This window comes from Tamandua tetradactyla, chromosome 9, assembly GCF_023851605.1.
Source record: "Tamandua tetradactyla isolate mTamTet1 chromosome 9, mTamTet1.pri, whole genome shotgun sequence".
Classification (NCBI taxonomy): Eukaryota; Metazoa; Chordata; class Mammalia; order Pilosa; family Myrmecophagidae; genus Tamandua; species Tamandua tetradactyla.
In genome coordinates this window covers 90,916,433-90,942,221 of record NC_135335.1, presented here as the reverse complement: position 1 = coordinate 90,942,221, position 25,789 = coordinate 90,916,433, and the positions used below count along the sequence as shown (strand labels likewise).

At 37.5% G+C, this 25,789-nt stretch overlaps 1 protein-coding gene and 1 pseudogene across 2 annotated transcripts in view; one reads left to right on the top strand and one right to left on the bottom strand.

Annotated features, from left to right (window-relative positions):
- Positions 1-216: 216 nt before the first annotated feature.
- PRKAA1 (protein kinase AMP-activated catalytic subunit alpha 1) overlaps positions 217-25,789 on the top strand; it is a 41,585-nt gene continuing 16,012 nt past the window's right edge. For both annotated transcript variants that reach the window (XM_077117055.1, XM_077117054.1), the window contains exons 1-2: positions 217-375; positions 25,366-25,507. In XM_077117055.1, coding sequence (XP_076973170.1) covers positions 249-375; positions 25,366-25,507 — 269 coding nt within the window. In that variant the 5' untranslated portion in view covers positions 217-248. The remainder of the gene's footprint in view (positions 376-25,365; positions 25,508-25,789) is intronic.
- LOC143647253 (nuclear receptor-binding factor 2 pseudogene) lies at positions 7,858-8,765 on the bottom strand (annotated as a pseudogene).

The following is a 25,789-nucleotide window of genomic DNA, read 5'->3' as shown; positions in this document are numbered from 1 at the left end:
CCCCCTCCCGCGAGCAGATGGGCAGGCGCCCGGGGCCATAACGATGCTGGGCGAGGTAAGGGGTACTGACGGTGACCCCGTCCAGCGACCTCCGTTCGTCCCGCCAGGGGGCGCGTCTGTACACAACAGCCACTGCGTGGACCAAGCGGGTGGTGGTTTGTTCAGGTCTGCGGCTCCCCTCGCGCCTCCCCGCCCACCCCCGGCGCGGCACGGCCCTGCCCGCCCCCTCCGCCCCCTCCCGTAGCGCCATGCGCAGACTCAGTTCCTGGAGAAAGATGGCGGCAGCCGAGAAGCAGAAACACGACGGACGGGTGAAGATCGGCCACTACATCCTGGGGGACACGCTAGGCGTCGGCACCTTCGGCAAAGTGAAGGGTGAGGACCCCCGGGGCAAGTTTTGGCCCCTGCTCGGGATCCCGCCGACTTCCGCTGTTCCCACCTCCTCTTCTTTCCCGGTCCCCCTGCGCTCCTCGTCTCCCTCGCTGGACAGCCCCTGTCCAGGCTCCGGCCAGAGCGGGGCCCGAGACTGCCGCGGGACTGCGACGCGGCCCCCCAAGGCCGGGGTGGGGTGGGGACCGAGCTCCATGGCGATGGCGCCGCGGCCAGAGGGGGCTCGTCGGTGCCAGGGGTCGGGTTGCGGAGGTGCGAACTTTCCCAGGTGTGGAGTCGGGGAGTTGCGAGGCGCGCTCCCAGTGCTGGGGGTGAGGGGTGGGGACGGCGCCGGGGTGCCTCGCCAGGAGCCCCACGGAGGTGGCCTCCTGTTCGTCCCGCGCTGTGCTCCTCTGGATCACGGCCAGCCCATCGCTTCCCCGGCAGTCCTGGGCATTGTCCCTGTTTCCGTCTTCTTCAGGCTGTGGACTTATCTGCTTCTGCAGATTGCCGACTGTGAAATGTGTTCCCCGAAGAGTGAGGTTGCTTTTGGGAGGTAGCCTACAGAATTACAAAAACAAAACAAAAAACCATCCATCTCGTCGAGGAGGATCCTTGATTTCCTTTGGAGCAGTTAATGAAGTTCTATATTTGCAGTGTATGGTTTACGTTCTGAGTGCGGACACCGCGCATCAGTGTTTCTGAATTATCAGGATTTTCTCATTCTGTGTGCTGAACCTGCTTGTTGGTGCAGATGTTTCCTCCAGACAGTAGTTATTGGTTCGTTTGTATAGTTCATTTCCATTTATTTTCACAGAATGTTACTTCTATTTTAATAAACAATTTAATGTACATCATTGAACTTTTTTTAAGTGGTAGTTTCTTAGCGCTTTTGTTTCAACACAGTATTATGGAAATAACGAACGTGCTCTCCAGTTCACTAATTCTGGCACAAATATAATTGCAAAATGTATGGGGCATTAATGCTTTTTTTCTTCAAAATTGTGACTTTGGTTATTAGAGATGTAGATCAAATAAGTATGAAACTTATAAAAAGAATTTATGAGAAAGAGAAAAAAAATTTATGCATTGGTTTTGGATAGACTATGACTTGCATATATTTACTAAGCACCTGGCAAATATTTGACTTGAAAGAAAAAAGTGGTTGAATGTCTGTACAGTGAATTAAGTAACAGTCTTACTCTCCTGGAGCTAAATAAACATTTTCTGATTTTATCTAGAGTTGGAAGAGGAAAACCCTTCCTTCTCTTGCCCTTTCTCAGTTATAGAACCAGAAATTTGCTGTGAAGTGTACAGGGAAGCAGCTGCCTACAACTGCTTGTGAAAATCAGCAGGGCCAACAATGTAAGGAAGTAAGAAGCAAATGCCAGAATAGAGTAATAACATTCATTAGAGTGGGTCTCTATTAGACTAGTAATGTTTCTGAGGCCTCAAAGTTATTATTTTGGCCCCATCTCCTTAATTTTAGCAATTACTGACTGCTCTTTAGTTTACTAGTACTTGTAAGAAATTCTCATTAATGTCCCACAAAGATGCCGGAACCCGGAGTTCTGTTTGGATTAGGGTGTTCTTCATTCCCCTAATTTAGACCTGAATTTGATCAGGTCTCATTTTCTTATTTGCTAAGTGGCTTTTGGCATGGCAGGTAGGAAGGCAAGAAGAGATTTTTCATTTTCTGAATTTGATCTGTGATGTGGTTGTGACATGGATTCTTTTATTCTGCTGTCCCTTAGCCTTTACTTCTCCTTCTCCCTCTTGAAGTACATACTCTATCAAGTCAATAACTTCACCAAATATAGATAGACCAATATTGGTCATAAGATCAGAGGTTTGTGAATAAAGGTATGTTTGTTCATAATACGTTAGTTGATGTTCAAAATCCTCAACCAGTGCATTTTTATGTTGTTAAATAGTTAGGATGTTTTTTGTCATGAGTAAGAGAAAATGCACCTCAGAGTAGCCAAGAATATCTTTTCAGAGCAACAAAGTCTATTATTTCTTGAGTGAGTCTCACTGGCTTATCCAGTCCCTTTAGCTAGGGATACCAAGTGCTGACTGGCTTAGGCTTGTGTTCCTAAGTAGGAATTAGCAAGGGGAATGGCATTACTCTTGTAGGAATAGGGTTCACTCTGGGATGTGTGTGTGAGGACATCTTCTGAAGTACTTGGATAATGTGTGTATGGGGCGGGGTGGAGAGGCAGATACCATATATATTGCTAGGATAGAGAAAGGGGAACATGGGTGCTGGGTGAGTGGGCAAAAGTAGTGATCATAGTGGTGACATTAGTAATTTATACCAGCCTTAGTTTGACAAGAATTCTTCTGAATGATAGGTTTAGTAATTTATTTCAATTGAGACACTTTGGAATAGATAGAGCTTTTAAAATTTTCTTTTAAACTTTCTTTGGTGTGAAATATATATACAGAAAAGCAGTAAATTTCAAAGTACATTTTAACCAGTAGTTATGGAAGAGATTTCCAAGTTTGATATGGGTTACAGTTCCACAATTTCAGATTTTTCCTTCTAGTTACTCCAAGACACTGGAGGCTAAAAGAAATACCAATATAATGTAGCAGTCATATAATGTAGCAGTCATACTCATTGAATTGTCTTTTGTGTTATAATGCCTCTGTCTTCTTTGATATAGATAGAGCTTTTAGAGTTAATTATAAACATTGATAAATTTAACATTAAAAAGAAATCTAATAGATATGTTATTGAAAAGCAAAAAAATTCTCAATATGATCTGTGTTTACAGGAAGTATTTTTGGGAGAAGAAATCTATAGATTTTTTTTTTTTCTGTTATAGGCAGAAACAAAGCAAAACAAAATAAAATATGAGACATGTTCCCTTCTTACCACTTGGCCCTAACTTGCTGCCTAGAATATATGTCATAGCTGTAATTCCATCTCAGGCCATGAGTAAAGACCATACCCAGAGGATGGCGAAGTTGAAAGTTGGAAGAAGCCTGGGTTCCTGAGGATTTTGTGGAATAGGTCAACCTTACTGTCTGTCTGGATTGCTTACCTCTGAACTTTTGCCTGAGAGACATAAACTTTTAGCTTGTTTAAGTCACTATTATTTTTAGGTTTCTGTTATTAATGTAACAACTAAAAAGTAAATTCTAGAAATTATGCAGCCGAGGGATTTGTTTTTAAATGTCTGTGATCCCTGACATGTCACACCTGACTAAAAGCTTTTTGCTAGTCCTACAAGGATGAAATTGGATGGTAAATAGCACAAAACTAACTGTATATTAGCTGTTTTATAACCTAAAATTAAATGCATACTGAAATTTTACAGTTTCCAGTATATGTCATGACTTCTATTATTCTGTAATCCTTTTGTTATCTTTTTAAAGTTTCTAAGTTAAATACCGTCTCTGTATTATTATTGCAATTATATGTATCGGTGAAACTCCAAAACAAATATTATCTAGCCTGGTTGTGCTTCATGTCACAATTTTCTCAGTGACCCTGGAACTACCATGAGACATTTTTTTTAAACATAGTACAAGTAAGTATTTCATTTTATTTTTTTTTTAAACTCAAGCCATATAGAATTTTATTTATATGGTAAAAGATGATAAATTTTGTTACTGGGAAGATTTCTATACAAATAAAATTACTAATCTTCATTTAAATCACTTAAAATATTGCTTCAAATATAATTTATTAAAAACCCTGTAATATTCTTATTCCAATGTAAAAGTTCCAATGTTATACAACTAAACAAGTTCCAGTTTACATGGGTATCAAGGGGAGTTTTCAGTTTGAGGCTAGTTCTTTTTTTTTTTTTTTAACTTTTTAAATTACATAATATAACATATATATAAAGCATAGAAAGAAATAAAACAATGATCTTCAAAGCATTCTTTAAGAAGTAGTTACAGGACAGATCCCAGAGTTTGTCATGGGCTACCTACCATTCTTTCAGATTCTTCCTTCTAGCTGCTTTAGAATATAGGATGCTAGAAGGAATAAATATCTTTTTTTATCATCATAATCAACTTTTTTTTTCTTTTTTGTGAAAAATAACGTACACAAAACAATACATTTCAAAATGCAGCACAACAATTAGTTGTAGAATAGATTTCAGAGTTTGGTATGGGTTATAATTCCACAATTTTAGGTTTTTACTTCTAGCTGCTGTGAGATACTGAAGACTAAAAGATATCAATTTAATGATTCAGCAATCATATTCATTTTTTAAACCCTACCTTCTCTATATAACTCCACCATCACCTTTGAGCTTTTAAGGGTATTTAGGCTATGCCCATTCTAACTTTTTCATGTTGGAAGGGGCTGTCAGTAATATTGAGTAGGGAAATGGAACTAGCTGATGTTTAGGTTTCAGGACTTATCTTATCCAGGGACCCATCTGAAGGTTGTAGGTTTCTGGAAAGTTACCCTAGTGCATGAAACCTTTATAGAATCCTATATATTGCCCTAGGTGTACTTTAGGGTTGGCTGGAATGGTTTCGATTAGGATTTGGGAAGTTATGATAGGTAGCAATGTCTAACTGAAGCTTGCATAAGAGTGACCTTCAGAGTAGCCTCTTGACTGTATTTGAACTGTATCAGCCACTGATACTTTATTTGTTACACTTCTTTTCCCCCTTTTGGTCAGGATGGAATTGTTGATGCCATGGTGCCAGGGCCAGACTCATCCCTGGGAGTCATCTCCCACACTGCTGGGGAGACTTTCTCCCCTGGATGCCATGTCCCATGTAGGGGAGAGGGCAGTGATTTCACTTGCAGAGTTGGGCTTAGAAAGAGAGAGAAGCAGATCTGAGCAACAAAAGAGTTCCTTCAGAAGTAACTGTTAGGCATACCTATAGGCAGGCTAAGCTTCTCTGCTGCCTACATAAGCTTCACAAGAGTAAGTCTCAAGATCAAGGGGTTGGCCTATTGATTTGGGTGTCCCTTATGTTTGACATGGTATCAGAGGATGGCAAATTTAATAGTTCCATATTTTTTCTCCCATCCCTTGAGGAACTTTGCCAATACTTTTCGATTATCTGCTTAATACAGTCTAGGATGTATCCAGGCATTATGATAATCTATACAGAATTAAAGGACATTTTCTTATTCTGTGTTCCGTGTGTTTCAGTTGTTCCAATGAGCTATCCAGACAGGTTGAGTTAGATTATGTGCTACAGAAAATTTAGGTTCTGGACAAACTAAAACTTTCTTCCTTTGGTCTCAAAGAGGTGAGGTTCTAAAATATAGACAGTCTTCCTTACCCTTGTGTTCTGAATTACCTTAATTCCAACCTGATTGTCTTTGTTCTTATCTCTGAATACAAAGTAATGTATATATAAAACAGCCTCTCAGAATCCAGAAATAATAACCACCACTCTGGACTCAATATGTCTGCTGTCTGCTATAAGAGTTTACAGTGTAGGCCTCTGTTTTCTCATAAGCATTTTCTAAAGAAGACCATACAATAATTGTTCTCTCGTCTCTGGCTTACTTTCCCTCACCAAATGTCCCAAATGTCATTCACATCATTGCATGCCTCATGATTTCATTCTCTTTTGTAGCAGTACAATATTCAATCATATATATACACCATTGTTCACCAATCTACTCTTCAGTCAGTGAATCCTTCAACCACGTGCATTCAGTAGACATCATGTATAACGCCCAAAGTCTACAGTCCATCAGCACTCTCCATTTTAGATAATTTCATTGTTCCCAAGAGAAAGATAACCATTAAATACACCCTCACCAAATAGGAAATCTAAACCTCCCCTTAACTCTTGCCCCCTCCCCATTATTTATCCCTGCTCTTGCTGTGGTACTGCTGATGTTTTCCTGTTAAACATAGCCCATAGCATGCAATAGCAGTTTTGCCCCTGTAACCTGGACTTAAACACTCTTTGTACATGAACCATACCTTTGAAATAGTTCTTGCAAGAACTTATTTATATTTCTAGCATTAATCAGTGGACACATGGGTCTATTCAACCCCTTTCAATCTTGTTCGCCTTCAGTATGTTAATACTGCTTTCACCTCTACTTATTTGAATTCAACCTCATTAGCTAACCATTTACCCATTTCTAGTTTCTATGTATCTGTAAGACCCCTAATTCTGTACTACAAGCCTCTGATTTTACCTTTACCATGGTCATAAAAGTGGAGTCATGCAGTGTCTATCCTTCTGTGTTGGGTTTATTTCACTCAGCATTATGTCCTCAAAGCTCATTCACCTTGTCATGTGCTTCAGGACGTTATTTCATCTTACTGCTGCATAGTATTCCATGGTATGTATAGACCACATTTTGTTGACACACTCATCTGTTGATGGGCATTTGGATTGTTTCCATCTTTTGGTGATTTTGAATAATGCTGCTTTGAACACTGGTGTGCAAATGTCTGTTTGTGTCACTGCTTTCAGCTCTTCTGGGTATATACCAAATAGTGCTATTGCTGGGTTATAGGGCAACTCGATATTTAGTTTCCAAAGGAACGGCTAAACTGTATTCCCTAGTGGCTGTACCATTATACATTCCCACCAGCAGTGGATCAGTGTTCCTATTTCTCCACATCCTCTCCAACATTTATAGTTTCCTGTTTAATAGCAGCCATAGGTAAGTATTTATAATATATATTTATGTACTTAAACTTCCCTGAAAACAAAATAAACTGGTAGAGCTGTTAAAAAACAAAAAAATCCTTTGGTAAACTTGGTAGGATTTTTTTAATTAAACACAATTATTTTATTGATTTCTTATAATCAAATATTGCCAACTAGCATTACTTCAACTCATGCATCATGAAAAACAGAAGGACATATCCTAGATATTTTCAAATGATGTATTATACAATAAACAGAAAAAGTTGGAACTTAAAATGCACCCTGATTATGTATGTAGACTGATAATTTTTTAAAAAGCATAACTAATAATTTGGTTCCATTTTTCATAAAATGGAAACTTAAACAGTTCTGATAGTCTTGAGGTTATCATTATGTTATGAATAATGCAAAGTGTGGTACATGGTTTCATCTAGGAAGGTATGTACCTGTTACACACACCTTATTTAAACAAAGAAAATGTGCGTAACAAAATGCATAGAGTCAAATCACAATAGAAAGCACATTTCAAATACAAGGCAGCCCCTTAGGCTACCATATTATTTGTGGCATTATAGATTAACTATACATAGCATTCTTTTATACATCTTAACCCTGAAGATAAGAAAAGTAGTTGTTGCTTAAAAAAATTATTCCAGATAGTCATTTGGTTTGTAACAGGAAAAAGTAAGCCTCCATGAGTTAGTACCTGCCCAGTCCAGAATCATTAGCTCAAGTTAATAATTCAGATATGCAGCATATTTCACAGTGACTGTTTTCCAAGTCCTGGCAACGCCTCATCTCCAACAGAGTGCCAGATGATGGTGCATCTCTGGGATCATCCTGGCATGTAGTCCCTCCCCCCCTTTTTTTTTTTTTGCTGGATTAATGGTATTATTTTCTCTTCTCAACTCTTCTGTGGCCTTCCATTTTAATTGTTCAGAAGTCTTTTGAGAATGTCCTCAGAGAGCTCCATAAGGGAAGTTCTAGAGATGGAAAATCCAAGAGAGGAAGACTGGGTATTGAAATGTCCTTTGCTTTCCCAGCATTTGCTACAAATTTCTGCCAGGTTTGAAGAGACTGTAGCAGTTTCTGATTGTGGTGGCAAATGCCACAGCTCTGGTATTTTCTACAAAATCAGTATCTGCATCCAGCTCCTTGTCTACTGGACCTACTAGAAATCTGGCATTTTCCATTTTTTGCTGTTTATTTTCTTTCCTTAATCTTTCTTTGTCAGTTACAAGGAATTCCACATGCCTCTTCAAATCTGCAGTTTGGTTGCCTGCTCCTCTACATTTGTTTTATCATCTTTTGGGGCTTTGCTTCCAATGCATGGCTCTGTTGGCTCACTCTTTTGCTGAAGTGAAAACAGTAGTGTGTCTGGATCCCTGCCAAAGACTCCCTGGATTTCAAGCAGATGTTTCTCTGTGAAAGGGCTGTACTTCTGAATAAGAAGGGGACTCTGACCCTCTGCATCCTCAGCAGAGGGTTTGTGAGATGCCTGAAGATGGGTAGGTACATCTAGTGTTCTGCTGAGCTTTCAACCTTTCCTCACACTCTATTCTTTTCCACCTCTCCTGGATAAGTAGGAGCTGTTTCAGGTGGCTTATCCCTTTGCACTTCCAGCCATAAATGAGCCTGCTCAGACGGGGTCAATCGCATGGCTTCGAAAAGATAGGCTCCCGCTTTCTTGTGCTAAGAAACAGCCTTTTCATATTTCCCTGTAGCTGATAAATGGTCTGCTCTTCTGCTCTGTTGATAAGCCAGTTGAGAGGTCCCTCCATTACTTCCATAGACCCTAGGGCAAGTGATAGCTTGTGGCACTGGGGCACATGCAGGGGAGGAGCAAGGAAATGCAAATGGGCTGCAATGGTGGTCCCTTTCTGTGTCCCGGGAGCCAGTGGTAATGGTAGCATTTTGAGGGGAAAGTTTAAACAGAAAACTAGGGTAATTGGGATTATGCGTGAATTACCTTTATTATTTCCAAGGTACATTTTTTTTCTTCTGGTTGTCAAGATATGATATAGTCTTGTGGAATCTTCTCCCCTTCATCCCCAGAACAATTGAAAAAGCATGCTGTGCTCAAGAAAGAGTGTTTACAGTAAATTAAAATATTAGTTTTTGTTGTTAGCTTTTCCAGAGAAAAGGGTCTCTTTAGTGGACTGAGTGTGCCTGGGGCAAATAAGTTTATACACATGACCTGTTAAGCTGCTGAATATTTCTACCAAAAGCTACAATTTCAGGGGTTTGTAAAAAAGTGACTGTTCTCTTTGTGAATGAAATACAGTAGGAATTATTTAAAATTTCCTTTAATTAAAAGATCTGTATATGAACTGGCCCTTTCAATTTTATAAGTATATATAAAGCTATATATATCATCATAGATGAATCTCAACCATATAATGTTAGGCCTCAAAAGCAAGTTCTAGAGAAATATGTGTTGTGTGATACCACTTATGAAGACATTCATACATTGCTGGTGGGCATATAAATTGGTACTATCTCTGTAGAGTGTGATAGTATTTATTTAAATTAATCCAGCAATTCAATTTATAGGAATTTATCCTATAAATATGCTCATGTCTGAACTAATGAATTATTCATTACCATGTTGTTTGTAAACCCCAAAGACTGAACAATAGTTAAATTAGGTTTATTCATATATGGAATACCTTGCAAACATTAAGGAAAACAAAAAAGTGAGAATTTTATGTAATTTTAGGGGGCAATTTCCAACATGTATTTTTAAGAGGAATAAGTGGGCGGTAAAATAATACATAGTATGCTACCATTTGCAAATATTTGTAAATATGTACCTAAGTGTAACTGCTTGTATATATATAGAGTGTCTGTTTAGAGATACACAAGAATCTGGTTATATTAGCTGCTTGGGGAAGTGGGAGGGAAATTAGGTAGTAGGGGGACATTTCACTGCACATATATAATATCCCTTTGTAGTTTTGAATTGTCTGTGTAGTGCAGGCATTCAAATGCTAAAAAATGTATGATATTAAAATTTTAAAAATAAAATATGAAACCTAATGTTACTATATATATATCTAGATCTCTATATATAGTTTTATGATTTTTAACTTTCTTATTGTATAGTGTAACATGTATACAAAGCAAAGAAATAAAAAAGCAATAGTTTTCAAAGCACTCTTCAACAAGTAGTTACAGGACAGATCCCAGAGTTTGTCATGAGCTACCATACAATCCTCTCATATTTTTCCTTCCAGCTGATCCAGAATATAGGAAGCTAGAGGGCTTAAATAACATATACAAAAAAAGCTACACATTTCAAAACACAGCACCTCAATTAGTTGTAGAACATATTTCAGACTTTGACATGGGTTACAATTTCACAATTTTAAATTTTTATTTTTGGCTGCTCTAAAATACTGGAGACTAAAAGAGATATCAATTTAAATGATTCAGCATTCATATTCATTTGTTAAATCCTATTTTCTCTATATAATTCCACCATCAGCTTTGATCTTTCCATCCCTCTCTTTAAGGGTGATTGGCTATGGCAAGTCTAAATTTTTCACATTAGAAGGATCTGTCATTAATATGGGGTAGGGAGATGGAGCTATCTGATGTTCTGGAGAGGCTGGGCCTGCTAGGTTTCAGGACTTACCTGGACCAGGGACCCATCTGGAGGTTGTAGGTTTCTGACAAGTTACTCAAGTGCCCGGAACCCTTGTGGAATCTTATATATTGCCCTAGGTGTTCTTTAGGATTGGCTGGAATGGTCCTAGTTTGGGTTGGCTGGTTATGATAGGTAGAAAGGTCTAACTGAAGTTTGCATATGAGCAACCTCCAGAGTAGCCTCTTGACTCTATTTGAACTCTCTCTGTCACTGACACTTTATTAATTGCATTTCTTTTCCCCCTTTTGGTCAGGATGAAATTGTTGATCCCACGATGCCAGGTCTGGAGTCATCCCTGGGAGTGCCTCCCATGTCGCCAGGGAGACTTTCACCCCTGGATGTCATGTCTCATGTAGTGGAGAAGGCAATGATTTCACTTACAGAGTTGGCCTTAGAGAGACTGAGTCCACATCTGAGCAACAACAGAGGTCCATCAGAAGTAACTCTTAGGCATGCCTATAGGTAGTCTAGGCTTCTCCGCTACCTACATAAACTTCACAAGAGTAAGCCTCAGGATCGAGGGCATGGCCTATTGATTTGGTCTCCCTAAAATTTGACACAGTATCAGGGGATTCCCTGAAGGTAAGGTTTAATAGTTCCATGTTCTTTCTCCCATCCCTCAGGGTACTTTGCCAGTACTTTTTGATTATCTGCTTAACATACTCCAGGATGTATCCAGGCATTACAATAATCTATACAGGATTAAAGGACACTTTCTTATTTTGTGTTCCCTGTGTTTCAGTTGTTCAAATGAACTATGCAGATGGGTTGAATTAGATTATGTACTACAGAAAATTTATGTTCCAGAACAAATAAACCTTTCTTTCATTGGTCTCAAAGAGTGTGTGTGGTTCTAAAATATAAACACTGTCTTCCTTACACTTATGTTCTGAATTACTTTAACCCCAACCTGTTCGGCTTCATTCTTATCTCTAAATATAAGGTTATATATGTGTAAAACAGCCTTTCAAAATCCAGAAATAATTATCACCACTCTGGACTTAATGCACCTTCTCTAAAAGCTTACAATCTAGGTCCCTGTTTTCTTATAAGCATTTTTTTTTATAAGCATTTTCTAAAGGTGACCATACCATTCTTGTTCTTTTGTTTCTGGCTTATTTTGTCTCACCAAATGTCCCACATGTTCATTCACATCATTTCATGTTTCACGACTTCGTTTCTTTTTGTAGCAGCAAAACCTTCATTCATAAGTATATACCATCGTTTGCCAATCTACTTCTCTGTCAGTGCATCCTTCAGCCACCTGCACTTACCAGGTGTCATGTAGAGGGCCCAAAGTCCACAGTCCATCAACATTCTTAATTTTAGATAATTTTATTATTCCCAAGAAAAAGAAAACCAATAAACACACCCTTGCCAAATGGGAAATCTAAACCTCCTCTTAACTCTTGTCCGTCCCCCCATTATTTACCTCTGCTGTTGCTGTGGTAGTGCTGATGGTTTCCTTTTGAACACAGCTCATAGCATGCAATAGCAGTTTTGTCCCTGTACCCTGGACTTAAACATTCTTTGTACAAGAATCATATCTTTGAAGTAATTCTTGTGAGAACTAATTCATATTTCTATTATTAATCAGTGGGACACATAGATCTATACAACCCCTTTCAATCTTGTTCATCTTCAATATGGTGATATTACTTATAGACTCACTACAGTGAGAATACTGTCACTCCTATCTATTCCTGTACATTGGAGTTCAACCACATTAGCTAACAGTCCTCCCATCTCTAGCTTTTATGTATTTCTAAGTCCCCTATATTCTGTATTATAAGTCTCTGATTTTACCTTTACCATGGTCATAAAAGTGGAGTCATACAGTGCCTATCCTTTTTGTATTGGGCTTATTTCACTCAGCATTATGTCCTCAAGGCTCATCTATCTTGTCCTGTGCTTCAGGACATCATTTTCTCTTACTGCTGCATAGTATTCCATCGTATGTATATGCCACATTTTTTTGATCCACTCGTCTGTGGAGAGGCATTTGGATTGTTTCCATCTTTTGGTGATTGTGAATAATGCTATTTGAACATTGGTGTGCAAATGTCTGTGTCACTGCTTTCAGCTCTTCTGGATATATAATCAAGTAGTGCTATGGCTGGGTCATAGGGCAACTCAATATTTAGTTTCCTAATAAACTGCTAAACTGTCTTCCATAGTGGCTGCACCATTATACATTCCCACCAGCAGTGTGTAAGTATCCCAGTTTCTCCATATCCTCTCCAATATTTATAGTTTCCTGTTTGTTTAACAGCAGCCATTTTTATAGATGTGAGGTAGTATCTCATTGTAGTCTCAATCTGCATTTCCCTTATAGCCAATGTAAATGAGCACCTCTTCTCGTGCTTTTGAGCCATCTGTGTTTGTTCTTCAGAAAAATGCCTATTCTATACCTTTAGCCCAGGTTATAATTGGGTTGTTTGTGCTTTTGTTGTTGAGTTGTATGATTTCTTTGTATATACAGGAAAGCAAACCTTTCTCTGATAATGTGATTCTAAATATTTTCTCCCATTGAGTTGGCTGCCTCTTCACCTTTTTGACAAAGTCTTTTGAGGTACCGAAGCATATGATTTTGTGGAGTTCCCATTTATTTATTCTTTTTTTTTTGCTTGTGCTTTAAGTGTAAAGTTTAGGAAGCTGCCTTCTATTACTAGGGCTTGAAGATGTTTTCCTACATTTTCTTCTAGAAGCTTTATGGTGCTAATTCTTATATTTAGGTGTTTGATCCACTTTGAGTTAATTTTTGTGTAGGGTGTAAGATAGGGGTCCTCTTTCATGCTCTTGGTTATTAATATCCAGTTCTTCCATGCACAATTATTGAAAAGACTATTTTGTACCAGTTCAGAGGATTTGGGGGCCTTGTCAAAAATCAGTTGACCATTGATTGGTGGTCTATTTCTGCACTTGATTCGATTCCATTGGTGAATGCTTTCGGGGCCTTGTCAAAAATTAGTTGACCATAGATTTGGTGGTCTATTTCTGCACTCAATTCGATTCCATTGGTGAATGCTTTCGGGGCCTTGTCAAAAATCAGTTGACCATTGATTGGTGGTCTATTTCTGCACTCAATTCGATTCCATTGGTGAATGCTTTGGGGGCCTTGTCAAAAATCAATTGACCATGAATTTGGTGGTCTATTTCTGCACTCTCGATTCAATTCCACTGGTCAATGCTTTTATCTTCGTGCCAGTGCCATGCTGTTTTGACCACTGTGGCTTTATAATAGGTTTTAAAGTCAGGTAGTGTTAAGCCTCCCACTTTGTTCTTCTTTTTAAGGATGCTTTTAGCTATTTGGGGTCTCTTTCTCTTCCAGATAAATTTGGTAATTGGCTTTTCCAAATCTTCAAAGTAGGTTGTTGGAATTTTGATTGGTACTGTGTTGAATCTGTAGACCAATTTGGGGAGAACTGACATCTTAATTGTATTTAGCCTTCCTGTCTATGAGCAAGGAATGTCTTTCCAACTATTTAGATCTCCTTTGAATCTTTTAGCAATGCTATGTAGTTTTCTGTGTACAAGTCCTTTACATCCCTAGTTAAGTTCATTCCTAAGTATTTGATTCTTTTAGTTGCTATTTTGAATGTTTTATATCCTGCCACCTTGCTAAATTTGTTTATTAGCTTAAGTAACTTTGCTGTAGATTTCTCAGGATCTTCCAAGTATAGTATCATATCATCTGCAAAATAATGAGAGTTTTACTTCTTCCTTTCCATATTGGATGCCTTTCATTTCTCTGTCTTGCCTGATTGCTCTAGCCAGAACTTCTAGCACAGTGTGGAATAATAGTGGTGACAGTGGGCATCCTTGTTTTGTTTCTGATCTTAGGGGGAAAGCTTTCTGTCTCTCTGCATTGAGTACGATGCTAGTTAATCGATTTTTCATATATTCCCTTTATCATATTGAGGTAGTTACCTTTGATTCCTATCTTTTGGAGTATTTTTATCAGAAAAGGATGCTGAATTTTTTCGAATGCTTTTTCAGAATCAGTCGAGGTGATCATGTGATATTTCCCTTTTGATTTGTTAATGTGGTGTATTACATTAATTGATTTTCTTGTGTTGAACTATCCTTGCCAGGTTTATACCAGGTTTATTCCTGGTATAAACCCTACTTGGTCATGGTTTATAATTCTTTTGATGTGTTGTTGGATTAAATTTGCTTATATTTTATTGAGAATTTTTGCATCTGTGTTGATTAGGGAGATTGGCCTGTAGTTTTCCTTTCTTACAGCATCTTTACCTGGTTCTGGTATTAAAATGATGTTAGCATCATAAAATGAGTTAAATAGAGTTCCTTTTTCCACAATTTTTTGGAAAATTTTGAGCAAGATTGGTTTTAGTTATTTTTGGAATGTTTGATAACATTCCCCTGTGAAGTCATCTCACCCTGGGTTTTTCTTTGTAGGAAGATTTTTGATGACTGATTGAATCTCTTTACTTGTGATTGGTTTGTTGAGATCTTCTATTTCTTTCTGAGTCAGTGTGTTTGTGTGTCTCCAGGAATTTGTCCATTTCATCTAAGTTGTCTAGTTTGTTCATGTATAGTTGTTCATAGTATCCTCTTATGATTTTATTTCTTCAGGGTCTGTGGTAATGCACCCCTTCTCATTTTTTAATTTTGTTTATTTGCATCCTCTCTCTTTTTTTCTTTTCAGTCTTGCTACTGGCCCATCAATTTTATTGATTTTCTCAAAGAACCAACTTTTGATTTTATTGATTCTTTATATTGTTCTTTTGTTCTCCCATTCCTTTATCTCTGCTTTAATCTTTGTTATTTCTCTTCTTTGTTATTTGCTTTGGGGTTAATTTGCTGTTCTTTCTGAGGTTCCTCCAGGTTTGCTGTTAAGTCCTCGATTTTTACACTTTCTTATTTTTTAATATAAGCATTTAGGGCAATAAATTTCCCTCTCAGCACAGCTTTGGTACATCTCATAAATTTTGATAAGTTATATTCTCATTTTCATTCATCTCCAAATAGCTACTGAATTCTTTAGCAATTTCTTCTTTGACCCACTGGTTGTTTCAGAGTGTTATTTAATCTCCATATATTTGTGAATATTCTCACTCTTTGGTATTTATTGAGATCCAGCTTCATCCCATTGTGATCAGAGAAACTGCTTTGAATAATTTCAGTGTTTCTAAATTTATAAAGACCTGTTTTGTGCCCCAACATATGATCTGTCCTGGAGAATATTCCATGAGATTTAGAGAAGAATGTATAACCTTGTGCTTTGGGGTGCACTGACCTATATATGTCTGTTAGGTCTAATTCATTTATCAAGTTATTTAACTTCTCTGTTTCCTTGTTGATCTTCTGTTTGGCTGTTCAATCTATAGAGGAGAGTGGTGTATTGAAATCTCTTACTATTATTGTTGAAATATCTATCACTCCCTTTAGTTTTCCCAATGTCTTTCTCATGTACTTTGTAGCTCCTTGATTGGGAGCAGAAACATTTATGATTGTTTTATCTTCTTGGTGAATTGACCCTTTAATTAGTAAATAGTGTCCTTATATTTAAAGTGTATTTTGCCCAATATTAATACAGCTTCCCTGCTTTCATTTGTTTACAGCTTGCATGGATAATCTTTTTCCATCCTTTCACTTTCAATTTGTTTGTATCCTTGTGTCTTAGATGAGGCTCTTGTAAGCAGCATATAAATGGCTTATGTTTCTTAACCCATTCTGCCAATGCTTATCTTTTAATTGGTAAGTTTAATCTGTTAACGTTCAAAGTTATTACTGAATAGGTGTTTCTTGAATCCATTTTATCTTTTTTATTTTATTAGTCAGTTCTGTATATTCTTTTCCCTCTTTCTCTTTGTATTTTCTAAATTACCCTTAGTGGTACTTTTCAATTCTGTGCCCTCCTCCAGACCTCTCTCTCCTGTCTTTTTTTTTTTTTCAACCGGCAGAACTCCTTTTAGTATTTCTTGTCTGGCTGGTCTCTTGTTGACACATTCTTTCAGGACTTCTTTGTCTGAAAACTTTAATCTGTCCCTCACTTTTAAAGGACAATTTGGCTGGGTACAGAATTCTTGGCTGGAATTCTTTCTCTTTCAGGATCTTAAATATATCATACCACTGCCTTCTCGTCTCCAGTGTGCTATTTGAGTAGTTTGAACTCAGCCTTATTTAGTTTCCCTTGTATGTAATAGATTGTTTTTCTCTTGCTGCTTTCAGGATTTTCTGCTTTTCTTCAACATTTGACGGACTGATTAGTGTGTGTCTTGGGGAAGGCCTCTTTGGATTTATTCTGTTTGGAGTACATTGGGCTTCTTCGACTTGTATATTTATGTCCTTTATGGGAGTTGGGAAGTTTTCTCCCATTTATATCCTCAACTACTCTTACTAGCCCTTTACTCTTCTCTTCTCCTTCTGGGATACCAAGGATTCTTATATTTGTGGTTTGTTTTATCTATCATTTCCCTGACACCCAATTCAAATTTTTCTATCTTTTTTGCTATTTCCTGTTTTGAGTCTTCGAAGTCAGTTATCCTGTCCTCCATATCACTTATTCTTACTTCTGTCTCTTCAAATCTGGTGTTGTGTGCCTCTAGTGTGTTTTTTTATTTGGTCAACAGAGTTTTAAATCTCTATGATATCCACTATTTTTCTATTTATTCTTTCAAATTCCTCTGTATGTTCTTCTATTGTCTTCTCGATCTCCTTTATGTCATTTGCTGTCCCACTTATTTTATTAAGTAGAGTTGTATGAACATCTTTGATTAGTTCTAATGTCTGTGTCTCCTCTGATGTTTTAATTTCATCATTAGGCAGAGCTATATCTGTCTGCACTGTAATATGCTTAGTGATCTTCTGGTGTTCTCTTGGCATGTACATATCTTGATTGATTTACTTTGGGAGTTGATTTCTTTCAGTAGTCTAAGGCCTTGTGTTTGGGGGGTTGTTGTACAGCAGGGAGCAGGGTACGGGATGGGGCACTCCATGTGGTGATTTTTTTCAGGGAAGGTATAGGCGCAGGTTGGGGATGGTGCACCGATGCTTGTGAACCTGAGTGCCCAGCGGCCAGGGAGGATGTAGTTGGGCAGGTGCACTGGTCTGGGGGGTATAACCCTGGTGTGCCCTGGTCTAAGGCATGTGACCCTTTGTGCACATGCATAGAACTGTGGCAATAGGTCGGTGTTATGCCTTTGTGGATTGGGGGCACATGTGACCTGGCTGTGCAGATCAACACTTTCTCAGAGCTGGGAAGTGTGGCTGAGGGCCGTTTGCATGTGTGGTTCTAGGATTGCTATAAAGTGCAGTTCCCAGAGCTGAATGACATGATTGAGGGCCCGTGTGGGTGCGTGGGCCTAGGAGTACCGTAAGTCGAGGCATGGAGCTCGGGGTCAGGGGCGGGGTGAGGCTGTGCTACACTATGGGCAGGGGGACAGGATTAGCCTGGGTAGGTATGCACCTGCAGCCTTTATGCCCTTGCAGCAGCCTGCAGGAAACAAGACAGGGAGGTAGTGCTTGGGAGGGGTGCAGGAGAGGTGGGTTGGTCTGCACTTGGGGTGGAGGTGTGAAGCAGGAACGTGCACTGGGGGCAGGTGGGTTGGGGGTGCCTGGAGCATGGGACATGGGAGCAGGTGATGGGGTTCAGGTACATGGGGTGTTGGGTGAGTTGCCGGTCACGGGGCTGCATTGGTGAGGGTAGCACACCCAAGGAATGCAGCCTGGTTTACTTCCTGGTCCTCAGCTCCCATCTGTGCACTCCTTCAGGCTCTGTGCCTCCGCACCAGGTTTCAGCTTTCTGCCTCTCAGTTTCTCAGCCTCTGCAAGTAGGGCCGCCCTGTGTGGTACAGAAGGCTCTTTCAGATCAGCTGCACTCCAAAATCTCCACCTCAGTGGCCCTTCTGTCCCTTCTCTAACTTTTCTGTGGAGCAGGGCTAATCTCCAGCTACTCTATTTGGCCATCTTCCCGGAAGTAATGAATATTTTCTTTTAATAGTTGTATACTTAATTATGTATCATGAATCAACTAGATTTATTTTGTAAAAAGTGGTATTTGCTTAAAAAATGCTTCTTTGATTTAAACCCCATCCCCACCCCCCTGTGCTTTCCTATGACCAAAGAAGTGTTGTAGTTTTACATAGTAGGTGAAATCACTGTTAATGACTGGTGCTGTGTGTATATATGCTTAACAGTAATCTGTTTAAAATTAACAGATGTCAGAAAATGGATTGATCTTTGGAAATTAGAAATTGCAGAATTAAAAGGAGTGGGGCAAGTTGGTGCGACTGAAGTATATGGGGATGGGAGCTATGTGCATAAAATCCGTAGCTGTTATTTATGTAGCACTTATTATGTGCCTGGATAAAAGCATGCTACTGAATCTAAGTGCATAAGAGGGACAAGTCGAAGAAGAGAGAGAAAGCTGGCAATTGAGAGATTAAACCAGATCATTTGAGGTTGATTAGGAGGTTGGGAACAATAGAAAATAAGTAACATGTAGTTATAGCTACCATTTATTTATTGGGCACTTACTATATGCTGGGCACTAAGGAAAGTGCTTTACAAACACTTTTTTTTTTGAAATTTTGAAAAAATTCAGGTAGTCACTCTTATAGGCTATGTGGTAATCCTGTTTTTACAGATGAATAAATAGGAAGTTGAAGTTATTTACTTTTCCCAGGTCAAATATCTAATCAGTACCTTCAGACAGGAACAAAACACAGATGACTACAAACTCTATGATTTGTACACAAAATGCTTCTATTTGGAAGTAGAATTGGGTGTTCAACCCTACTCCTGAAAATGGCCAATCAGTTAACACCTGTTCTAGTTGGCTAGCTGCAATATACCAGAAACTCAACGGCTTTTAAAAGGGGAACTTAATAAGTTGCAAGTTAACAGTTTTAGGTTGTGGAAATGTCCCAATTAGAGCAAGTCTATAGAAATGTCCAATCTAAGGCATCCAGGGAAAGATACCTTGATTCAAAAGGCCAATGAAGTTCACAGTTTCCCTCTTAAGTGGAAAGGCACATGGGAAACATGGTCAGGGTTTCTTTCTCAGCTGGAAGGGCACATGGGAAACACGGCATCATCTGCTCGCTTCCTCTCCAGTTCCCTGGGAGGCGTTTTCTTTCTTCATCTCCAAAAGTCGCTGGCCGGTGGACTCTCTGCTTTATGGTTCTATGGCATTCTGTTGTCCTCCTCTGCTCTCTCTGAATCTCCTGCATTCTCCAAAATGTTTCCTATTTTACAGGATTCCCGGAAATTAATCAGTATCCACCCGAATCGATGGAGACATGTCTCCACCTAATCCAGTTTAACAATGACATTTATTTTTTAACTTTAGCTTCCAACATCAATAATTCAATAACAACATCTCTTAATTTGTTTTACAACCATCCTTGCACAAATATGTTATGATGTTGCAAATTGATTATGATTCCATATGGTTCCCTCTTACATGACGATAAGCAAGGACTGAGTCTATGTGGATGATATATCAATCAAATGAGGAATTCTTTACAAAATTATAAAGATTTTAATAGACTCTGCTGACAAAATGATCAATTTATTCAGTAGAATTCATCGTTTGATGAACTCTGTCCACAAAATTGAAAGGGAATCACCAGGAATAAATATACATTTCTGAATTCTTCAGAAGGACTATCTAAATGAAATGCTGAAATTATGACCAAGGTATAAGGTTATTTATATGAGGTTTGATGAATTCCTCCTTTGTTATTTTTTAAAAAATTTATTTATTAATTAAAAAAATAAAGAAACAAAATAAAACAACATACATAATCAGTAACAATGACTCTTGATTGAGTCACACTTCCAAGGAGATGATCTAATTACAGTTTCAAACATACAGTACTGTATAGGGATTAGAAGAAACAGCTGCCTTTACAAAATGGGATTAGGATTAAAACATGGCTCTTCTAGGGTACATAACCTCCTTTCAGACTGGCACAGCACCTATTATTGTTTCTTTTCTTAATTTTTTATAATGGAAAATATAAAATAGCAAATAAAATTTGTAAAAAAAAATCCAGTTTATTCATTGTAGATAACTTTTCATTTTGATACATTATCATTTCCATGCAAACATTTTTTGTATACCTAGAAAATGCTGAAGGCATATTTAATTTATTTCTTTTTTGATACGAACATTTCCTGTAGTCTTCCTGTAATAATTTGTTACACTGGAATAACAGTGTATTAAACTGGTCTCTGAAATTGATCATTTAGGTTATTTGCAGTCTTGTTCTTACTAATAATACACTGTCATAAATATACTAATTTTCCATTTAAAAACAAAAATCTAAATCATATAGTTTACCTATTTATTTAGTTTTTAATTTCTTCTTGTATTTGTGTGTATATGTGTGTGTGCACTGTGTATGAGTGTGAATGATCTCTACAGTGGTCATGGCACCTCCCCCCTCCTCACCCTAGTGTCCTCAATTTTTGTTTGAGTATATGCTTTTGTGATTTTTTTCTGTTCTTTCAAAAGCAGATATATCTCTATATAGCTGGTGAAATGTTTAAGTATTAGAAAAACTATTTGAAGTTACTTTGATTCTTGATCTGGTTCTGCATATTCTGCCCTCTTTTCAGAGTGACTTCAGTTCTTAACATGTTGAAGAATAGTCAACTCATGAGGTGAATTATATACAGTTCCCTGTTCCTTGACTTTCACCTTCCTGTCCTTGCTTATTTCCTTCTCATATTTTGGTTTGTGTTCCATGAGATTTTGCCACATTAATCCTGCAATTTACTGCTTTCTAAATGATTTTAATTGTTCTGTTGTAAAGTTCACCTTGCTCTGCTCTTAGCTTATAATTTCTATATTGTTTTATCACCCTGAAAATAGTAAATCATTTTTTCCTAGAATATTCATGCATTTCTTAGGTGAGTTAATGTCTATTATCTTGTTTTACTCTTTTGTGTTGTAAAACTATTTTTCTTACATTACTGTTACCTTGGTAATCTTCAGAGGCCAGGCAGGCAGGACTTAAGTTGTGTTTGTTTAGTACTGTTTTCCCTGGTAGAGTTCCTTGTGTACAGTAGATGCTCAGAGTATTTTGCTGAATGATTGAGTTTAAGAGAATGCCTTGACTCTCCCAATCCCCTTTTCTTTTTATTATGAACAGCAAGCAAACATTCTTAACATACAAACATTCTTGGCATGGTTACAATCAGTGGCTCACAGTATCATGACATAGTTGTGTATTCATCACCATGATAATTTTTTTTGAGTATTTGCGTCTCTCCAGCAGAAAAAAAAGGAAAAACTCATACATGCCATACCCCTAACCCCTCTTTCTCATTGACCACCAATATTTTAATTTACTCAATTTATTTAATCTTTGTCTCCCTTATTATTTGTTTATTTCTTATCCATATTTTTTACTCATCTGTCCCATTCTTCTTCTTAATTGTAGAATATATGTCCAGAGTTTCAGAGAAGTCCCAATCATTTCTTAAAGTTAAATGCAGCTAACTTAATTTAGCTGAACAGGGAATGATATGAGTGGAGACTGATTCATAATGAATTGGGGTTCAGGCCCAAATAGACTCTGTTTAATTATTCTCTCAGGTCTGAACCTGCCAGTATCATGCAGTATTGTGATTATTTCCCAATTCATTTTTAGTTGTGCAGCTAATGGAAGAAGGTTCCTAGTAAACTAAGGCATGGAGATTTGGGGAACAGTTGGGGCAGATCAGATTAGTGCTTCCTCAGATATCAACATACTAGCTTTCTGGAAGAAGAAACTTCCTGAATCAGGGTTTCTCATTAAATTAGTGGCTCTTAACCACATATGATTTGTACTAGAGATTGGAAAAACCCTTACTAGAAATTAGAATGTGCTTTATTTCTTTTCCCACTGATTTCATGTGTATTTTAATGTGATCTTTTTTTTTAATATTTTCATTGTCAAACCTTAACAAATAAATATACATTCTTGACACACAAATATTCTATACATGGTGTACACTCACAATATCATCACATAGTTATGTGTTCATCACCATGATCATTTTTTGAACATTTGCATCTCTCCAGTAAAAGAAATAAAAAGAAAAAACTCATGCATACAATACTCCTTATCCCTCCCTCTCACTGACCACTAGTATTTCAGTCTTCTCAATTTATTTTAACCTTTGTTCCCCCATTTGTTTATTTTTTATCCATATTTAAAAAAAAATTTATTGACAAAACAACATACAAACACAAACATTCTTAACATATGAACATTGGTGTACAATCAGTGGCTCACAATATCATCACATAGTTGTATATTCATCACCATGATCATTTCTTAGAACGTTTGCATCACTCCAGGAAAAGAAATAAAAAGAAAAAAGAAAAAAACTCATACATTCCATACCCCTTACCCCTCCCTCTCATTGATCACTAGTATTTCCATCTACCCAATATATTTTAACCTTTGCTCTCCCTATTTTTTTTCTATATCCCTTACTACTCACTTTCATTGATCACTAGTATTTCAATCTACATAATTTATATTAACATTTATTCCCCCATTATTTATTTTTTATCCATATTTTTTACTCATCTGTCTATACCGTAGATAAAAGGAGCATCAGACAGAAGGTTTTCACAATCACACAGCGAAACATATCATTATACAGTCACCTTCAAGAAACATGGCTACTGGAACACAGCTCTACATTTTCAGGCAGTTCCCTCCAGCCTCTCCATTACATCTTGAATAACAAGGTGATATCTATTTAATGCATAAGAATAACCTCCAGGATAATCTCTTGACTCTGACTAAAATCTCTCAGCCACTGACACTTTATTTTGTCTCATTTCTCTCTTCCCTCTTTTGGTTGAGAAGGTTTTCTCAATCCCTTGATGCCAGGTCCTGGCTCATCCCAGGGGTTTCTGTCCCAGGTTGCCAGGGAGATTTATACCCCTGGGACTCATATCCCATGTAGAGAGGGGGAGGGCAGTGAGTTCACTTGTCATGTTGGCTTACAGAGAGAGAGAGACCACATCTGAGCAACAAAAGAGGATCTCTGGGGGTGACTCTTAGGCCTAATTTTAAGTAGGCTTAGCCTATTCTTTGCAGGGATAAGTTTAATAAGGACAAACCCCAAGATCGAGGGTTTGGCCTATTGTTTAATGGGATCTCAATGGAAGTGTATTGGGGACATTCTGTTACTATGCCATTTCTTTTGAAATTTCTATAACTTGTTTGCCATGGATGATTATGAAAGTCTTTGAGCTAGGTGAATTGTGGTCATAAGAAAATGTAGAGATTCCACTTTCATAGTAGTAATTTGAAAATGTTATTTTTATCTTATGATTCTGTGAACATTCTTTAGGTTAAAGTAGTTATTTGCACATTTGGTAGAAATATTTGCATTGTAGAGATATTAGGAAGGTTAAGAAATGAGCTGTTCAAAGTGGAAGGTGAATTTAGGTAGGTAAATTATATTCCCTGAAAAGGACTGGACTCTGACTTAAACAATGCCTCTGAATCTTATTTAACAAAACCTTTGTTCTGTCTGGAAACACTTGTATAATCCAACCTTGGATTTAATTTTATTAATAAAGTCTATTTTAGCAAAGTAGCTAGTGCCAAAAAAATTTAAAAGTACCAAAAAACAATGAGAAGCTACCATCCCCTATTCTATCCCTCTATATTGCAGTGGGTGTTGATGGATACAGTAGCTCATCACTCATTACCTTGATCAGCCTGGTGTGAAAAATGTGTGGAATTGTTGAAAGCCATTGGACATGATAAAGTGTAAGGTTCTCTCTAGTTCTAGAATGCTATGCTTTTTATTGTTAAATTGTGAAAAGCATATGTTAAGTGAGAAGCAAGCAAGGGGTCTTTTTTCTTTGGAGGAAGAATATTTATCTTGTGTTGCTCCTGCTTAAAAACCTGTAGAGGTTTTCAATGCTTTGAAGTTTTTAAAGGATGGTCAGACTCAACTCCATCCTGGACCTCAGATTAAGCAGCAAAGTCTTTTCAAATTGGAATAATGACAATGGTTCCTTGTTTCAAATAATGTTTCAAACATGAAATTTAATCAGCTTGGAAACAGTAGAAAATATGAATACCTATTCTCCAGTACTTCTTGAGTAAGGGTGCATGGAAAATAAACTCCTTAAGACTTTGTCTCTTTGAAAATATCTAAATTCTGTCACCGTTGGTTGTTTGGGTATAGCATTCAAAATTGAAGCACGCATTACTTAATTTTTCTTCCTGTTGTAACTTCACTAAAAAAAAAGCAGAAATCACATGCCTATCCGAAATTTAAAAGGTTCAGTGTATTATGGATGAGGGAAGGTGTCTCTAGCACAAACGAATTTTGGGGGATGATGGAACTGTTCTGTATTTGATAATGGTGGTGGTTACACGAATCTCTACAAGTGGTAAAAGACATAGAACTGTACACTAAAAAAAAAGGTCAATTTGTATGTGATAGTTTAAAAAATAAACTACAAAAATTTAAAAATACAAAAGGGTAAATAAGAAAAAGTCTCACCTTTTGCCTTTCAGCTTTTCTTTTGGGAAAAATTCACTGTTACCAGTTTCTATGTATTCTCCTACTTTATCACTTTTAAGTATTTAAACATTCAGGACTAATTGGGCAGAAGAGAAAAGAACTTAAATTTGTTGTTGAAGTATTTTCTGATAACAGTATGATTATTACTCTTGGAATAGGTTTAAATATTTTATTAATGAGGCTTGGTACTAATATATTAAATATTATTTCTCCTACAGTTGGCAAACATGAACTGACTGGGCATAAAGTTGCTGTGAAAATACTCAATCGACAGAAGATTCGAAGCCTTGATGTGGTAGGAAAAATCCGCAGAGAAATTCAGAACCTTAAGCTTTTCAGACATCCTCATATAATTAAATTGTAAGCTCTGATTATATTAAATATGGTCAAATGATCTTTTCATTTGTTAACCTACTTAATCTGACAATTAGGAAAGATAACTAATATTTCTCTCTATTTGTTGAAGGTTTTGACAAGTTTCTTCCTGTTCATGTATTTATCTAACCCTGTTCTTGGTAATTTAAGTCTTATGTTCATATTTTGCCCTTGTGCTTATCAGCTGTTACCCTCATTCACTCCTGTCTTCTGGACAGATAGCCTTCAATAGGTAATGTTCAGTGCTCCTATTGTAGTAGAATCAGC